General features: G+C 42.1%; 1 protein-coding gene across 12 annotated transcripts in view; it reads left to right on the top strand.

Annotated features, from left to right (window-relative positions):
- Positions 1–18,734, top strand: part of SYNE1 (spectrin repeat containing nuclear envelope protein 1) — a 672,549-nt gene that overhangs the window by 455,262 nt on the left and 198,553 nt on the right. For all 12 annotated transcript variants that reach the window (XM_075339554.1, XM_075339558.1, XM_075339562.1 and 9 more), the window contains 7 exons: positions 3,288–3,470; positions 4,549–4,686; positions 4,918–5,103; positions 6,624–6,746; positions 8,233–8,415; positions 11,039–11,182; positions 15,476–15,670. In XM_075339554.1, the coding sequence (XP_075195669.1) occupies positions 3,288–3,470; positions 4,549–4,686; positions 4,918–5,103; positions 6,624–6,746; positions 8,233–8,415; positions 11,039–11,182; positions 15,476–15,670 (1,152 nt within the window). The remainder of the gene's footprint in view (positions 1–3,287; positions 3,471–4,548; positions 4,687–4,917; positions 5,104–6,623; positions 6,747–8,232; positions 8,416–11,038; positions 11,183–15,475; positions 15,671–18,734) is intronic.

The raw sequence follows: 18,734 nt of genomic DNA, 5'->3' as shown, positions 1-18,734 counted from the left end.
CCCACAATACATATAGCACTGCATTCATGAGAACAACATATTCTACAATCTATAAGAAAGTGTTCATCGGAGCACAGTTCTCAAAAGTGCCCCGACCTGGTGTATGTCCGCCATAATCCAGAAGGGTATACCTAGAGATACATATATATATAACACTGAGTTGTACCACCCAGCGGGGCATAACATGTAAATACCCCATATCACCTAAATGGGGCATACAAAAAAAGTAACCATATATATAAAGGTATATATAATGTATATACACCCACCAAGAAAAGTGCATCATCTTAGATGAAGGGGGCCACGAAGGGCTACCTCAAAATTGTCATTTGTGTTTATGGGTTTTGTCTGCGTCTCCTTCCTTATAAAGAATATAGACTTACAAATGTTTGTGAGTCAGTAGTATAATAGGAATTATTGGGAGGACACGCTGACATAAATACATATACATAGAAGATTATAATTATTTTTCTTCTCCAATTTCTGGCCCTTTTACCCCCCCCCCCCCCCCTCCTTTTGCACTTCCGCCCCGACCTAGCACAGGACCATGACTGTGTACGACTCACTTAATGAGCTATCCTTTGGTGTCAAATGACAATTTTGAGGTAGCCCTTCGTGGCCCCCTTCATCTAAGATGATGCACTTTTCTTGGTCCTGTGTTTGTATCGGGTCGTAATATCTATGATGTACATGTGGTAAGTCTATGTATTATTGTATTATTGTAACATCATACATATATATATGGGTGTATATACATTATATATACCTTTATATATATGGTTACTTTTTTTGTATGCCCCATTTAGGTGATATGTAACGGGGATGGATAGTACTGTGTGGAATTATCTCTAAAAATATATATATGTATATGTACCCATCTCTCTTGTGGGAGATGGGATTGCACTTCTTTCCTGGCTTATGTCCGCCCTGATTGAGCAGGTGCTTGCTCTATACCAGTAGTGTCAAAAAAATCATTGTTTGTGTGACACAATATGTTTATGGGGTATTTACATGTTATGCCCCGCTGGGTGGTACAACTCAGTGTTATATATATATGTATCTCTAGGTATACCCTTCTGGATTATGGCGGACATACACCAGGTCGGGGCACTTTTGAGAACTGTGCTCCGATGAACACTTTCTTATAGATTGTAGAATATGTTGTTCTCATGAATGCAGTGCTATATGTATTGTGGGCAGTGCTCCTTACCTATATATGGATTTGCCAACATCCAAGATGGCCGCACGTGATTCGCATGCCCTGTGCTGCCCGAAGTCTCGCGCGTACTGAGGAAGCTCCGTCCAGCGTGCGGTGACGTCCCCTTGTGAGCGTCACTTCCGTTGGGAGCTCCGGAAGTGACGCGCGGGACCCGGACATGTCACAGCGCATGCGGCGCTACAAACGGCGGCAATTAGGCATTATTTCCACCACTATATATACATGGGGCTCATTATACAAGGTCACACTGCCCCCCGAGGAAGCTGTTCTGCGAAACGCGTCGGGGCTTCCCCCACCATCACTTGGACCACTGACACGGCATCTATATTGACAACATATATGGGTAAGCACTGCTCTAGAGTTGAATAAGGTTTTATGGTTCCCTCACTGTGTGTGCCCTGTGGGGCCCCCCTTTTTTTATTGAATGTTTGGGACACCATTATACAGTAAAGCTGGAGCCAACACTCTTTAACACAATATGATGTTGTTGAGGTCCTAGTATGGGATTTTCCCGATTCCTTCTCCAAACATTGTCTGTATTTTATGTGTTTCTTTACATGACAGTGCCCCTATTCTCTGTTTTCGAATAAACATTATATTATTAATAGTGACGCATCTGTCTTTGATTATGCAAGGCTTCATGAAACTCAGTTATTTTCTCTTTTCTATCTATTATGTTATACTGAGTGGCCGTTTTTACTTGATGGGAACCCCATTTGTTACTCCCTTTAATCTTTCGTTATCTAAAGTTCAGTTGAACCTGCTAAACTGAACTTCCACAGGTCCACTCATCTGTCATTCATACGTCTGATCAAAGTTGTCCTAGAAGATGGACCACCCATATTTATTAATATTAATGTTTAAGCTACAAGTCCTGTTCAGACTCATCTGACAGTGAGGGATCTCCCTGCAGAATAACAAATTAGTGACATTTACAATCCACTCAAGCACACAATATAGATATATATAAATAGAGTAGAATTTGCAGCTTAAAGGGGTTATCTGAGGCTATTTTATTTTTTTACGAATCACCTAAGAACTAACCGGTAGATAGTTGCTCACTACCTGCCTGTTCTACCCGGCACTTAAGCAGCAGAATAGCCAGCAGGAGCGGTCTGTGACCACTCTGAGCCAGCGCTAGGACAGAACATGCAGGTAGTTAGCCTCCTGCTTTATGGGCATTTTTAGATTTTGAGTGGACGTTGACAGTTTCCTCCTGTTGTATTCCATTCTCAGACCCTGGCTTCCTCTTCTGCTGATGGCTTGGCATTCCTGAGGATTAACCGTTCATACCAGTAGCGTAAACAAGCTGCTGGCCAGAACTGTGCTCTCCCCCAGGCATGTATGGGAGATGTGCATGAGGACTGGCAGGGACTGCAGAGTGGTTGCTCACTTAGGCAATGAGCAGTGAACTATAAAATTTAAAATCCTTGTTCTTGTGAACACAGAGGATTTTTATCAAGGGGTAAATTGCAAAGTTGCTTGTTTTTACCAGTACTTAGCAGTTTTAACCATTTATGAATTTGAGACAACCCGTTTATATGGGCCGTTTAGTTTATCTCTTGTGTCTGGAATGATAGGAGCGCCGCTGGAAAAAGATGAAGATGGCAGCAGGTGAGTATAAGACAACGCTCAGGGGAGTTATGTTTAAAGCACCACTCCAGAGGTGCAATAAAGAAGAAATGCTGGAGTGGTGCTTTACATCAATGTGTCAGTAGAAAAAAGAACAGCTTACCGATGAAAATCTCTCTATTTTTATTGTGTACAAGAAATAAAACTGATGTGAATTCGGCCAAGTAAGTGTTCTAGCGGGATCGGTGCCATCCCCTGTTCTGTGCTGATTGGTTAGATAATGTCATGTTGTAAAAACCCGTTCAGACAGTGATTGTCTCATGGTACAGCCTTGTAAAAGAGAGCTTTAAATATATGGAATAAGGTAATAAGGTAATAACTGTAAGGAGATGAAATAGAAGTAAGCCTCCTTGGTTTTTCCTGACTTTTGCTTCCATTGCTGTTTTTGAAGATAACGTAACCTCAATGTCGGTGGCAACTTTTGTCTTCCATGCAGATCTTATGTGAGGAGCTAGACAAGTGCAACATAAAGCTGGTGGAGCTGGATGCTGGCGTGCAAGACTTTGCTGACCAGAACCACATTCTGGGAAAGCAGCTGGTGGATAAAATAGGGAAACTTATCGAACTACAGCAGCGAGCCAGCAAACAGGCGGAACACAGAGGAGGCAAAGTCAAGCAGGTATGTCATGCTCCAGGGACTTCTAGGAGATTTTACCGCGGATTCTATAGATTTTGATGCCACAGACTTGATGAACATTTTTACACCATGTATTGATGAGGTTTTTAGCTAGATATTGACATATCTTCTATTGTAAAATGTTGTGGATTTTTGGTGTGTAATCTTCAATGTTCAAAAGTGGCCGCATAGAAACATCTTCTGTTGATGCCTTCAGAGCCTGAATAGGATGCCACTCAATGGCTGTCAGGTAAGGGCTCCTTCACACAGCAGTTTTTCTTGTATGAGTATTATATATGTTTTTCTCAGATAGCACTTGTACCTATCATAGTCTAGTTCACATGTCCACTTTTTTTTTTTTTTCCTTGGACCGAGTGGTTAAGGCTGGTTTCTACCGCACTGCCAGATCCGGCACAAGTACAGTACAGTTCAATACAGTCCACAGACAGTGCGGCAAGCCCCGGTCACATGCTGTCACATGCTCCAGTCACATGACCGCATGTGCCCAGAGCTTGCCAGTGACCTGTATTGAACTGTACTACACTTATGCCGGATCTCTCAGTGCGGCAGGAAAATGCTGATGTGAAACCAGCGTAACACAAAAGCACAGAAACTTGTCAGATCAAACACTCCAAAGCAATATTATGAGTCAATGAAAAAATGGGAAAACACACGAATGCCGTCTCTTTGATAGGAGAAGCTTGAGAAACCTCCATCAGTTGTTTTTTTTTAGCCTAGAAAAAAAAGATATAACTCTAACCAAACATTGATTGGAAAAACTGCCCCATGGACCAAACTCTGATCACATTGTAATCGAAAACATTGACAAAGCTCTGACTGTTTTTCTGCACAGAAGAAAATCATTGAGGTGTAAAGGAGCCCATTTTTTTCCCCTACAGTCACAGTTGCCCCAGGCTATATTATCTAATTGTTTGTGGTCGGAAAAGCCAGAAATCTGACAGTCAGCTACCTGCTGTATTGCTGAAAAATATACATACAAATTTGTTCTATCTGGAGTGAGACCATTCCTCGAAAAATAGATTTCCTCACTGCCTTTCACTTTGTACATCACCGTATGTAGGCCGTCGTTCAGCTGGAGGAATACAATGAAATACTAGAATTTATTTTACGGTGGATTGAAAAGTCCAAAATATTAGTGAGCAGTAACATCATCTGGACCTCGGCGAGTCAACTTTCTGACCAAGCGATGGCTCACCAGGTACATTGTGGCACCATTTTATTATTATTAAGTACATGGCTTGTAGTGTGTATGTCAAAGTATTCTTGTGTTTTCAGGATTATTTATTGATTTTTAAGGATGAACACAAAAATGTTAAAACTAAATGTTACATTTGATATTCTATTCATGTGTGTGATTTAGAGTTCTCTACAAGCCTCTCTTTGCCTTACCAATTCCTGCCACTTGTATTCACATTTGCATCTGTTCCAGGCGATGTTGGAAGAGTCCAGAGACATCCATAGTGATCTGGAAGCAATGAATGAAAAGATTGAGCATTTGTCAAGTGTTTATTGCACAGAAGAATTGTCTCAGCAAGTGTCAGAACTTGGACATCAGACAGAGGAACTACAGCAAGTTATCAAGCATCGCTTGCTGAACCTTCAGGATGCAGCTAAGGTACAAACTCATGCTCCTCAGAAACCCCCATCGTAACCAATTTCAGACATTCTGTAGTGGACTTACGCTCACAAGGTGACTGCATCTGCCGCTCCAGGTCCGAGAGAACATCCGGCAAGTTGCGAAACACAGAGGGAACACCAGGGTAACAATACAACAGAAGGCCCTGGCGCTATAGAGAGGAGAGCAGCGTCACCTCGTAACACTCACCTAAGACTGATCACTGCACTCCCTAATGTCCCTAGATGGGTCCTTCACCCTGTACGCCAATCACGCCCCTAGGCCCTTACTGGCTCTGAACTCACCCTCATTAATGAGGGCCAGTAAGACACTAGTTTAGCCACTGCAATAAAACAACACAATATAGAAAAGGCAACAAATGAGGAAAGACTCAACAAATAACACTTCAGTAGGAACTTCTTAGCTGCAACTGAAGCAACACCTCAGCTTTCTCCAGAGACTGGCTTTTTTTAAGTGGACAGCATAGGTATAAGTAATAGCTAGCATAGGAAGGAGTGAACACTGGATACTTATAGCAAAAGAAAGTGGCTGCAGCTGAGATTATAGCTACCTGCTAGATCACTGCAGGATAGAAATGGACCTTAACCTCTTCAGTACCAAAAAGAATTAAATATGTTCCTACTCAGTGTAAAAAATGAGCGGGCACTAAAACGGATATGTGATCAACAACACTTCTGATCCCAGATCCCCCCCAAGATCACATCAAGCTGTGACACACTTGTGATACTTAGTTGTTTGTGTAATATCGTTTGTGTATCTGTTCATACTCACAGTTTCCAACCTTTCCTTTGGTGTCATTGAATGGAAATGTTCGTCCTGCTGTTGCATTGAATGTGTTTAGGGCTTACAAAGTCTGCTAAGCACTGTACTCCCCTAATCCTGTACACTGAATAGAGTAGATCTGTGAATGCTTAAGGCCCCTTTACACACTGAGACTTTCTAGTGATCCCACCAGCGATCTCGACCTGGCCGGGATCGCTGGAAAGTCTCTAACAGTCACTGGTGAGCTGTCAAACAGGCAGATCTGGTCAACGACACAGCAGCGATACGGACCTGCAGAACGACCTCGCTGGAAAGGGAATGCTAGCACGCCTATGGGCTGGGTCGCTAACGATGTCATTGTAACGGTGTGAGGCACACCGATACATGCTGCGCAGCGGGAAACAAAGGACCAAAGAATGGTCCTGAATGACTTGTAGTGATCAGCGACCTCACAGCGGGGGCCAGGTCGCTGATGCATGTCACACACTGCAATGTTGCTGAGGAGGTCGCTATTACGTCACAAAATCGGTAACGTTACAGCGATATCGCTAGCGATGTTGCACTGTGTAAAGGGGCCTTTAATTGTGGCTCATTTAAACTCTCTGGATGACTATTGTAGTGATTTTTCTCAACAATCAGGCACTTATTGCCTAGCTGCAGGATTCAATTTTGGGAACACCCTTTAAAAGAGGAAATTTTTGCTATCAGAATGCTCACAATGTCCATTCTTCCTACAGGATATGAAAAAGTTTGAAAGTGAAGTTAGAGCATTGCAAACGGCATTAGAGCAAGCACAGACTACACTGACCTCACCAGAGCTGGGACGCTTGAGCCTTAAGGAGCAGCTATCTCATAGACAGGTACTGAGCTCGTGCCTTCTTGTGCATTGGTCAACGCGATCTTAAGACAGATGTGAAATCTCTTGAGTGATGCCAAAATAAGAAATCGAAAACCTAATGTCAGGCTACAGCAAACAAGGACATAGAGTGTTAGCTAGGGAAGGGAAATGCAGTTACTAAAGTGTGTGTGTGCCATGTTATAAAGTGATGACTGATAAGTACACGCTGTGTGCACAAATATTAGGGAATTTGTATTTTTGATTATTTTTATTATTGAACAACTACAGTGCTGTCAGTCAATCTAAAAGGTTAAAAAACCTGATTATTTTAGAAAAAACCCTGAGATTTTGACTTTCTTTGGAGAACATCTATGTGTGCATAGTTATTGGAAATTGTATGCAGTAATATTATGCAGCTAAATGAAAAACGTACATTTCAATTGTCTATTTTCATCTGTTAAAATGAGAATAATAACCAAACAACTCAACATGTACAAAATAAATGTTTGATACTTCAAAAAATGATCAGCCATAAATATAGTCATCCATCTTTTCAATAAGAGTCATAATCCATGGAGTATGTGAGTTTCTTAATCTGTTGACTACCAACATTTTAAGCAGTTCTAACCACAGCCTCCCAGACACTGTACAAAGGGGTGTACTGTATTCCTTCACCATAAATTTCCATTTTAAGAGGGCAGTTCTTAAAAGGGTTTTCGGTGAGGTAAGGAAGGGGTCATGTCATTAGTCTTTCATCTTCAAGGCCATTACTGAATAGCCAAGCAGTGGAGACTTCGTTTAATGCGATGGAGCATTGTCCTGCATAAAAATCTTGGTTTTCTTGAAAGATGCAGACTTTTTCCTGTATCACTACTCAAAGAAACGGTCTTTTAAAAACTGGAAGTAGATTTGGGAGTTGATTTTGATCCCATCTTCAATCCGAAAAGGTTCAACTAGCTCATTTTTAATAAAACAAGCCAATGACGTACCCCACGTCTGAGTCTGTGCCGTTACTGCTCCAGCGATGGGCTCATCCATCTGGTCAGTCAACAGTCACTTTCATCTCATCAGTCCATAAAGCTTTTGAAAAATCTGTCTTCAGATAATTCTTGGCCCAGTCTTGACGTTTCAACTTGTGTGTCTTGCTCAGTGGTGGTCAGGTTTCAGTCTCCCTTACCTTGGCCATGTCTCTCATCACTGGACACCTTGTGGTTCTGGGCACTCCAGGGAGCTGCAGTCTTGGAATATGATAGATCTGGGGAATAATGGTTTATGCACTGCCATTTTGAAGGAAGTGGGTAAGTCCTTTTGGACACCCCCTTATCCTAAGATGAAGAAACTGCAGCACTGGTTTAGCACAGTACACTCTTTCAAGTTTTTACTGCACATTGTGGCTTTCACCTACAGGATAGTGCCATGATAACCTATAATCTGTTTGTGTCAGATGGCAGTATGTCTTAAGAATATGTCTTCAGATATAAATATTTAACAGTATATTATCTTTACAGCACCTGCTATCCAAAATGGAGTCCCTAAAACCAAAGGTTCATGCTGTTCAACTTTGCCAAAGTGCCTTAAGAATTCCAGAGGAAGTAGTCACTAGTCTTCCCATATGTCGCACGGCTGTCAGGCTGCAAGAGGAGACCAGCCGTCTTCAGCACACTGCCATCCAGCAGTGTAATATTATGCAGGTGAGCACATACTCATGCAGTATATACTTAATAGCCTTCTTCATAAGTAACATCATAAAAGCATCACACCACATTCTGCTTTTCAAGAATGAATCTATCCGATGCTCTGTAGTGTTGTTCCACCCTCTTCTCCGTGCCAGTCCTGTCATATGGCATATCCTATCTCCAATGACACCATACGCCATTTGGCCCAATATAGTTGCATTATACAGCACATTTTTATTCAACTCATCCTTTCCCAAGTTTTTTTTCCCAATTTGAAGCAGATTGCTTATTACATCTGTATAATTATAGCCCTTTATTATTCTTTTAGAAAACACATATTTTATATACAGTAAAATTATGTTATCACAAAGGTAAGGTACATGATTATTTTTGTTAGACAGCATGAAAGTAAGCAAGTCTGCTGCTGACTTGCTTTTTTCTAGTTCATTCTTGCTGTCTGGTTTCGTCTTCTTATCTAGTTTCATACAAGCACTTATGTCTTACATGGTGTACTACTTGTTTCCAAGCAGAATTACCAATAGAGCCAAGTGTGTATAGGGGTTACATTCTAGGCGGAGGAGTTAACGCCTAAAATCACTGTCGGCTCTCTCCAGTGTATAGATTTCTATAGAGCAGTTACCTGGTCACCTTCCTACTAGAGATGAGAGAACCCAAACAGTAAAGTTCAGTGTTTGTACCGAACACAGACTTTTTAAAAAAAATCAGTGTTCGAATTCAGAGTTTAGGTGCTTTACGTATGCTGACCACTCAAGCCAGCATTGCTGTCCTCAGGTACCAGATACGAAGATAAATCGCGGCACTCTCTTCAAAGTAAAAAGTACAAATTTATTTCATATCTCTTAAAACATGTCCGTGAGTAGTGGTCCGCAGTCACAGATGGAGTGGGAAAGTGTAGGAGTACAAACAGATGACAGCCGTTTTGCGCTTATGTGCGCTTCCAGGGGTCTGAATCGCACATAAGCACAAAACGGCCATCGTCTGTTTGTACTCCTGGACTTTTCCCCTCCTCCTATGATTGCAGTCCACTACTCAGGGACATGTTTTAAGAGACATGAAATAAATTTTTACTTTTTACTTTGCCGCAAATTACCTTATCTGGATCTACAATTTTTCCCTTGCCTGGGATTGAATCAGCTGAGCACCTCCTCACGATCCTGACTCTGTACGTCAAACTGCTGCGAGTCATTTGTCTATTCCTTCTCCATGGTAGTGCCGAGCTTGCATTTAGGGCTCTTGTCCACTTGCGTACTGCTTCTGATGCGAGAGCATCGGAAGTGATATGCTAATGACCCTCTTCTGCAGGTGTCAGCTGAGGGTCATGTGACTGTGATGCGATCTTGCGACCACATCACAGGAGCGGAGAAGATGGAGGGAGCACTTTCTCCCCATCTCCTCCACTGTCTGTCTATGCGTGCACTGCACTGCAGTCGCATAACATACGAGTGCAGTGTGATTTTACACACGCGTGAGCCGAGACTTGGTGCAAAACTCAGCATGCTGTGATTGTACCGAGAGCACGATTCGTGCCGTAGAAAATTAAGCAAGAGGATACTGTCCTATAGATTAACACTGGTGCGAGTGCAATCCGATTTTTTATCAGATCGCACTCGCACATAAAAATCGCAAGTGGACATGAGCTCTTACTCTTGTTTCTGGGCTCAGGTACACTTGGTGCTCAGCCTAGTGCAAGCCGCATGGAGTGTCTGAATGCCTCGCTCTGGGGGTATAAACAGCATTATCGGATGTAATATCTAATAAAAATGGAAAAAACCCTCTCTCACTTCCCCGGAAGTGCTCTGTTTATGGCTGGCCTGGCTGTATACGGATGGAGAGCCGAACTGCTGAATCAGTGACTTCCAATGGGTTTCAGGTCAAGTCCAGGTCCAGAACAGAACTTTATCTAAAGTTCAACTGAGCCCGCTGAACCCAAATTTCAACAGGTCTGCTTTTCTCTGCTTCCTACCCCTGTTTATCAGCTTCTTAACAATTTTCTATCAGTCCAGCATAATCACAGTCTCTGGCCTACCAGCATGGGTAGTTTCCAGAGCAGTTCTCCTAAAGAACTTTCAATTTCCTGAGCCATGTTCAAAGGCCCTGTTATATCTTTATGTATGTTCTAGGACTTGTTGGTGTCCTTAATCTATGATTAACAGCTATACTATATGGTAAAATTATCAGCACACATGTCTCAATCATTGAATTCAGGTGTGTCATTCAGTCCATTTGCCCACAGGTATATAAAAGCCAGCCCTTACCCCTACAGTCTGACTTTATTATCATTTATGAACGAATATTTCATACTCTAGAGATCACTGAATTGATAGTGGTACTGAAAAAAGTATGTCGCCAGTGTAACCAGTTAATTCTTGAAATATATTCCACATTCATCTGTGGGAGGTACTATTGAAAAATGGAAGCATTCTGGACCCCCAGCACTCTGTCATAAAGCAGCAGACCAAGTAAAGTTACAGAACGGGGTCACCGAGTGCTGAGTTGCATAGTACATGATAGTATACCAATCGCTGACGCTTTGCTGACTTTATAACTGTAGAGCGCCAAACCTCCTCTGATATTTTCTAATTCTCAGTTTGGTTGATAACACACATTATCTCTGCAGGAGGCAGTGGTCCAATATGAGCAGTATGAACATGAAATGAAGCACTTACAGCAGCTAATAGAGGAGGCACATCGGGAATTACAAGATGCTAAAGTAACCACCAGCAATATCCAGGAATTGCAGTTCCAGATTAAACGCCACGAGGTAAATCATCTTGATTATTAAAGTGATTGGGGTTGTTACATCTGATAGCAAGTCAAAAACTGAAGAGATTTGTCACAAATCTTAATTGAAAATGTAATCTTAAGTTTTTTTAAGGGGTTGTCTTATGAAGAAAGTCCCTGTCCTTGTGCCCCATAAGGACCACGTCATTGATGCTCTGCACTCAGGACTCAACTAGGAGCTAGAATAGAGAGCCGCTCTCTACAGTTTCCCAGCTTGTGGGACTTTAGTTATTGGATTTTTGTCTTCACGCTGCGCTTAAAAAGGTTAGCCGCTACTAAAACATTGGTAGCCTATGCTGAGGATGGGTCATCAGTGAAACTGAAAATAATAAAAAAGGCAATTCTCACCATGTTTGCGATCATAGTAGAAGCTGAGAATTTTTTCATATGCAGTGGGTGCCATCTCCAGCTGGTGAAGCACAACAACAAATGAACATATTGGAAACAGTCAAGCACTTCCTACTAGGTAGATAAAATAAAATTCTTCTTTATTGGTTATCCATTAAAAACAGTATGCATAGGATTCTATGGCATCTCAGGTTAAATCATTTTCTTACACATTCCTGGCTACAAGAGCCATTAGTCATAGTGGGGCTTTTGTAGCCAGAAATGCATATTTTTCTACCCGGATGGAAGTGTTGACTGTCTCTTTCCAATTTGCTCAATAGGTTATCAATGTCTGATCAGCCGTGGTCCGAAGCTTAGCACCCGCAACAATCAGCTGTTCTCAGTCCTGGCACGCGGAAGCAGGCAGCTGGAAATGCTCAGTTCCGGTTATGCCGCGCGGGTCTTCTGATAGCAACCACGCCTGGGTACTGCACATCCGCCTCCTATTGATTTGAATAGGAGGCAGAAGTGCAGTACCCGACCACTATCAGTTGACGGGGCACATCTGCAACTGAGCATTTTCGGCTTCCTGCTGCTCCTGCCGACACGGTGAAGAGCTGATCAGCGTGGGTGCGGGGTGTTGGACCATGGTGATCAGACATTGATGACCTACCCTGAAGACAGGCCATCAATGTTAAAATAGTGATCAACCTCTTTAATATTAGAGACCTTATGGGCAAAGTTATTTTTGGAATTGTGTTAATATTCTAATGATCCCACCATGCACTACACTCCCCTAAATGTCATATGTTCTCTATTGGACTCATTATTGTAGGTTATATTATTCAAAGTTAAAGGAGTGGTCACCTTGACCTACCTAATAGCACCTTATTATCGGAACCAGGGGGGTAAAAATAAAAAAATCAATACTCTCCTCATGGACCTGCGCCACTCCTCTGTACTCAGCATTGTTTCTCCTTCCCGATTCCTGCTGCCTCTTCCATATTGCAGATGGAATCTTCATATTTTGTAAAAAGAATGGAAGAACACTGTTTCTTATGCTTGGACAAAATGTGAAGGTTTCAGGTGATCATCGGCCGCTGATTGGCTGCAGTGGTCACATGATATTTCTTTCTGGAAGAACACACATTGAGTATGGAGGAACGGTGCCCATCCTTGAAATAAGTATTTTTTGCTTGTTTTTTGCTTTTTTTTCCATCATCCTGGTGCCAATAATGCTATAAACTAGTGGAAAACCTCTTTGTATCAACTAAATTAAAGCAGCTTAATCTTTGAACACCGGTTTACACAAAAAAATGTACATTATCATTTAAATAATTATAATTACTACTAATATAAATATGAATTATTGTATATATATTGTACTGATCCTGACTTTATACTCCAGAGCTGTATTTTCAATTCTGCTTTTATTGGACAAGCATTTTGATAGATGACTCAAGGCTGAACTCCTAAAATGCAGTGGGGTTATTAAAGTGAATCTGTCAGCAGGTATTTACTACCTCATTTGAGAGAAGCATGATGTAGGCAAAGCGGCTGAGAATTCAATGATGTATCACTTAGTTTACTGGGTGCAGCGGTTCTGACACAATTAAAGTTTTTAGATTTAGCAATGCAGCAGAGCTGAGAAAGCTGCCTCTACTACACCATGCTCTGTATGTACAATGTCTATAGACAGTGAGAAGCTGCTAATCACAGCAGGCGATGTGCTGGACAAGTGCCCGCACCAGCTAGTCATAGCAATGATAAGCTATTGGTGCTAAAAGAAACATTGCAGGTAAACTGCAATAAGAGACACATTACTGTATTCTTTGTGTTAACCCTTACAGCATGCTGTTTTTAGATTACATATCAAAAACCTGCTGACAGATTCCCTTTAATAGAGTTGGTACAAATCGATTTGCAGAGCCTTATGATTAGCCACAACAGTCATTTGTGGTCACTAGAAAGGAGCCTCATAACAGGACAGTTGTGGGTCTTATTTTACTTAAAGCCATGTCACTTGTGTCACACTACAACAAAATCGTCGCACCAGGCTGCAGATGCAGGGAGGTAAGACGCAGTTTTCGGGGCTCCCATCCAGCGGCCAGAGATTAATAAAGCAGCCGATGGACCAAGTCCTGCAAAACGATTCACACCAACTCTAGTTATTGGCTTATACTTCATGTTAGAATGCAAACCTTCAGAATGCAAATCAGGAAAGTCTTCTGTATACATTGAACCGGCAAGAAATAATTGACTGAGGCCAGCAGAAGTGTGAATACCGATCTGATACGGGCAAAGTACAAGCCGTGCTGTGTAATATCTGTATGTCATCTACCAAATGTGGATCACTTGTTGACATAGACTTTAGTCTATAATAGTCCATCATTTAATTTAAAAAATCATCATAAAATCATCATAAAATCAGTACCATATCATGATTGTGGATGTCATTAGTAGGCCATGGTCAGTATTGGTCAGAATTTGTAGCCAAAACCAGGAGTGGAACAATCAGAGGAAAAGTATAATAGAAGCACGGGCGCCACTTCTGTATTTTTTCCCCCTCCTGGTTTTTCTTACAAATACTGAGGCAAAAAAACTGACCAAATACTTAACGTGTGAACGTGGCCTTAAAGTGCCCTTTAAGCCTTGGTATTGATTTGCTTCTATCTACATAAAATAAGCAAACAGTGTAACATAGTGTAGTAAAATCTGTAAAATAATAACCCATGAATTGTATTAAAGTAAAGACAAATTCATTAACACTAGAAGTCCCAGAAATTTCGAGCTCCATAGAGTTCCAATGGTAGAAATGTTAAATGACCCCTCTCTGGGACTTCTAGTGTTAATAAGCGGAGGGGTCTCCTAAAAATCTTTCCAATATTATTTTTGTTAGTGGTAACATATTGCATGTAATTCGGTGAAGACCCTGGATATATTTGTAGCCATGTGATGGAGGGTGACATTTGCCATTCTAGCTTGGATCCCGCCTATTGTTCCTCATTGTTTTAGTCTTGGCTCAGAGCTGACTGTTGCATTTTTTATAGTTGTAGTCACTCCATGACCTCATTACGCAGCCGGAGACATGAGCCATCTGGGGGCAGCTTCTGTGGGCAGCTTCTGTGGGCAGCTTGTGGGGACAGCTTCTGGGGGCAGCTTGTGGGGGCAGCTTCTGGGGGCAGCTTCTGTGGGCAGCTTCTGGGGGCAGCTTCTGTGGGCAGCTTCTGTGGGCAGCTTGTGGGGACAGCTTCTGGGGGCAGCTTCTGGGGGCAGCTTGTGGGGGCAGCTTCTGTGGGCAGCTTGTGGGGACAGCTTGTGGGGGCAGCTTGTGGGGGCAGCTTGTGGGGGCAGCTTCTGGGGGCAGCTTCTGTGGGCAGCTTGTGAGGGCAGCTTCTGGGAGCAGCTTGTGGGGGCAGCTTGTGGGGGCCGTTTCTGGGGGCAGCTTCTGGGGGCAGCTTGTGGGGGCAGCTTGTGGGGGCAGCTTGTGAGGGCAGCTTCTGGGGGCAGCTTGTGGGGGCAGCTTCTGGGGGCAGCTTGTGGGGGCAGCTTGTGGGGGCAGCTTGTGGGGGCAGCTTGTGGGGGCAGCTTGTGGGGGCAGCTTGTGCGGGCAGCTTGTGGGGGCAGCTTGTGGCTGGCCACTTCTGGCCCTGTATTGAGCAGTGCGTGCGTTACATGGTGGCTGGGGCTGCACAGCGATTTCCTCGCCTTGAGGCCACACTGTGGTTTCTCTGTGCTGTGAGATGCGCGTACTTCAGCTTCACAGTCCACATCCTCCCTTCCAGCCAGTGCTGACAGATGATACAGGGCTTGTGAGCTGTGATTTTATTGGCCAGTCGCTGCCTGCCTGTTTGCAAGCCTGAATCACAATACAATGCAAGGCTGATTTCCTTCATGGCAGTTTTTTCGGTCTTCGCTAGAATACTGATTCAAAATGTGTTCCCAGGAGCTGGCAAAGAAGATCAAGGGCTATCAGGAGCAGATCGCATCGCTCAACTCCAAGTGCAAGATGCTCACCATGAAAGCCAAGCATGCCACAATGCTGCTCACTGTCACTGAAGTGGAGGGGCTGACGGAGGGAATGGAGGAGCTGGACGCAGAGCTCCTCCCTGCACACTCTGCTCACCCGTCTGTTGTGATGGTAAGGCCTAGGCTGACTTTATCTGCTTTTCTATGAGAACAAAGCTTCAGCCTCACTGCTCCTCTGGGCACCTGATGGCAGCTGCTGCGCGACCACCCACCAATATGACCATTATTAGGATAATACACCGCCACTTATAGGCATTCCTTATCGCAGAAATGGCTGGACTACATTGATTTATCAACATTAAACCCAATAATTTAGATGATAAATATAAAAGATAAAATACTCATATTTATGTATGCAGCAGCTGTCAAGTACATAGTATATTGATATTGTTGGAAGTTCATGAGTTGCACATAATGTCTGCTTTGTGGGTTTTCGTAGTAGTTTTGTCGGGCGTTTTTATTTAGACGATGGGTCATGTGATGGCACAATAAGTGTCACCAGTGAAGACGCGCTGTCACAAGATTCACTGAATGAGATGCTTGTGTTTTCCAGAACCTTAAAATTAAAATTTAACTCATCAAGTGATAGAGTAGTCACATTACATGCGCTTTATGTCATGTATTCCATTACATGGGTATTACTGTGTTTTGAGAATTATACTGTTGATTTCTCATCTCTTGTTGCACTAGATTGAAAAAATGTGTTTACATCTGTATGTATAAATATATAACATGCTTATGTATAATTCTGTCTTTGAGAAAAAATAAGTATTTGATACACTGACGATTTTGCAAGTTTTCCCACCCACACAGAATGGAGAGGTCGGTAATTTTTATCGTAGGTACACTGCAACTGCTGTGACCGACAGAATAAAAAATAATTATCAATGAGAAACTCCTCAAATAAATGCAAACCCTGTGAGCTAATGGTTAGTCCAGGTATGGCTGAACCTTAGCAAGCACATAAGCTCCAAGGGGGAGCGGAGCATAGAAAGAGGACTGGAGTATAAAGTGCAAAATTACAACATTTTATTAAGGATATTGACTCACAAACAGGAAACATAGTAAAACCACCACATGCATAAAATCAAGCATGATAGAGGGTGAAGAACCACAACTAATAGTATACGGACAAAAGAATCAGATAGTCAATAAGGGAGAAAGCATAACTACAAAGAAAATATAATGCATATTCATTCACCCAGACAATAAAAGTAATACATTGTGGCAATAAAAGGGAATAGATATAACAGACTCCTAAAGTGCCGAGTGAGCAGCTGGGTCCAAGGGAAAAGTCCTGGTTTTCACGACAAGCCCTATATTCTGAACCTATAGACTCACAATGTTTTGCCTTCTCCCTCCAAACACAGCAAATGGATTTGATACCATCTGACCATATGACCTTCTCCCATGCCTCGTCTGGATCATCCAGATGGTCACTGGCAAACTTCAAATGGGCCTGAACATGAGCAACGTGAACACAGGGACCTTGAGTGCCTTGCAGGATTTAATCCATGACAACATAGTGTGTTACTAACTGTAGACTTTGGGGCTGTAGCCCTAGGTCTCTTCAGGCCATCAACCAGATCTTCCCGTGTAGTTCTGGGCTGATTCCTGACCTTTCTCAGAATCATCCTAACCCCACGAGGTGAGATCTCGCATAGAGCCCCACCTGAGTTAGATTCACAGTAATCTTCTGTTTCTTCCATTTTCTAGTAATTGGGCCAAAAGTTGTTGCCTTCTCACCAAGCTGCTTGCCTATTGTCCTGTAGCCCATCCCAGCCATGTGCAGATTTACATTTGTCCCTGATGGCCCTAGATAGCTCTTTGGTCTTGGCCATGGTGGATAAGTTAAAGAGTGACCGATTGAGTGTCTGGACAGGTGTCTTTTATGTAGGTAACGGGTTCAAATAGGTGCAATTAATACAGGTAATAAGTGCAGAGTAGGAAGGCCTATTAAAGAAAAAAATAACAGATCTATGAGAGCCAGAATTCTTGCTGGTTGCTAGGTGATAAAATACTTATTTCATGCAATAAAATGCAAATTAATCATTTAAAAATATTACAATGTGATTTTCTGGCTTTTTTGGGGATTTTGCCTGTCACAGTTGAAGTGTAACTATGATAAAAAATTACAGAACTCTCCATTCTTTGTAAACGGGAAAACTTGCAAAATTGGCAGTGTATCAAATACTTAATTTCCCCATTGTATTACAGAGTTTCTCCATCTAATGTATATATATATGTTGCGATCTCTGTGAAATGGAGCAAACAGACATATGTGGCCGATCATTTCAATAGCACCCTCCCAACTTTTTTAACCACTTCCACACTGCACTAGATGGAGAAGTAAATTGTTGTAGCCCCACCCTGGTGCCCTGCTCAAAGTACCTCCCTTTTGTCTCCCCCACAGTAACTATTACTAAAAATAAAATGTTTTACACTAGTGATGTCACTTTGGGACTTTCTTGCAATTCCCCCTTGTGGTCCCTGTGCAGTATAATGCCCCATTTGTGGGCCCCAAGCAATAGAAACATTTCTCTCTGTGCCTCCATATAGTAGTAATGTCCTCTTTTATGCTTAATACAATTGTAATCCTCCCATGGCACCCATACATTAATAACATCCAGCTTTTATGCCACAATACAGTTGAAACATTGATAATTATGGCCCTATAAAGGATTAATTCATAGAGTATGAGGCCAAAAGGGGAGCATTGTTAATGTAAGAGGACACAAGTGGGGCATTAGTAAGCTCCCCTTGTTGCCCCATATAGTAGAATGTCCAACGTTCTGTCGCCAAATAACATGACAATGATAAAGACCATGGATATTATACAAAATACCGTGCTAGCTTTTGCATCAACTAATTTGAGTAAAACCGAAGATTATGTAATGAAGAAAAATTATAATAATAACCTTACGTTCATGTTATAGGTTAAAAAAAGTTTCTGTAAAACTCAGCCCTGTCAAGTTTTTGGAAACTGTCACTGTGTTCCATGAGATATTGATTGCAATCTTACCTTTTAAAGGGAGTGCATTCATTTATGCTGAGCATTTTTTTATATATATATATATATATATATATATATATATATATATATATATATATATATATATATATATACGGCATATGTATATATCCACACATACGTACAGCGGTTGAAATAAGTATTG

The sequence above is a fragment of the Anomaloglossus baeobatrachus genome, chromosome 3, assembly GCF_048569485.1.
Source record: "Anomaloglossus baeobatrachus isolate aAnoBae1 chromosome 3, aAnoBae1.hap1, whole genome shotgun sequence".
Taxonomy (NCBI): domain Eukaryota; kingdom Metazoa; phylum Chordata; class Amphibia; order Anura; family Aromobatidae; genus Anomaloglossus; species Anomaloglossus baeobatrachus.
The sequence above is the reverse complement of the archived record's forward strand: the minus strand, read 5'-3'. Positions and strand labels throughout refer to the sequence as shown.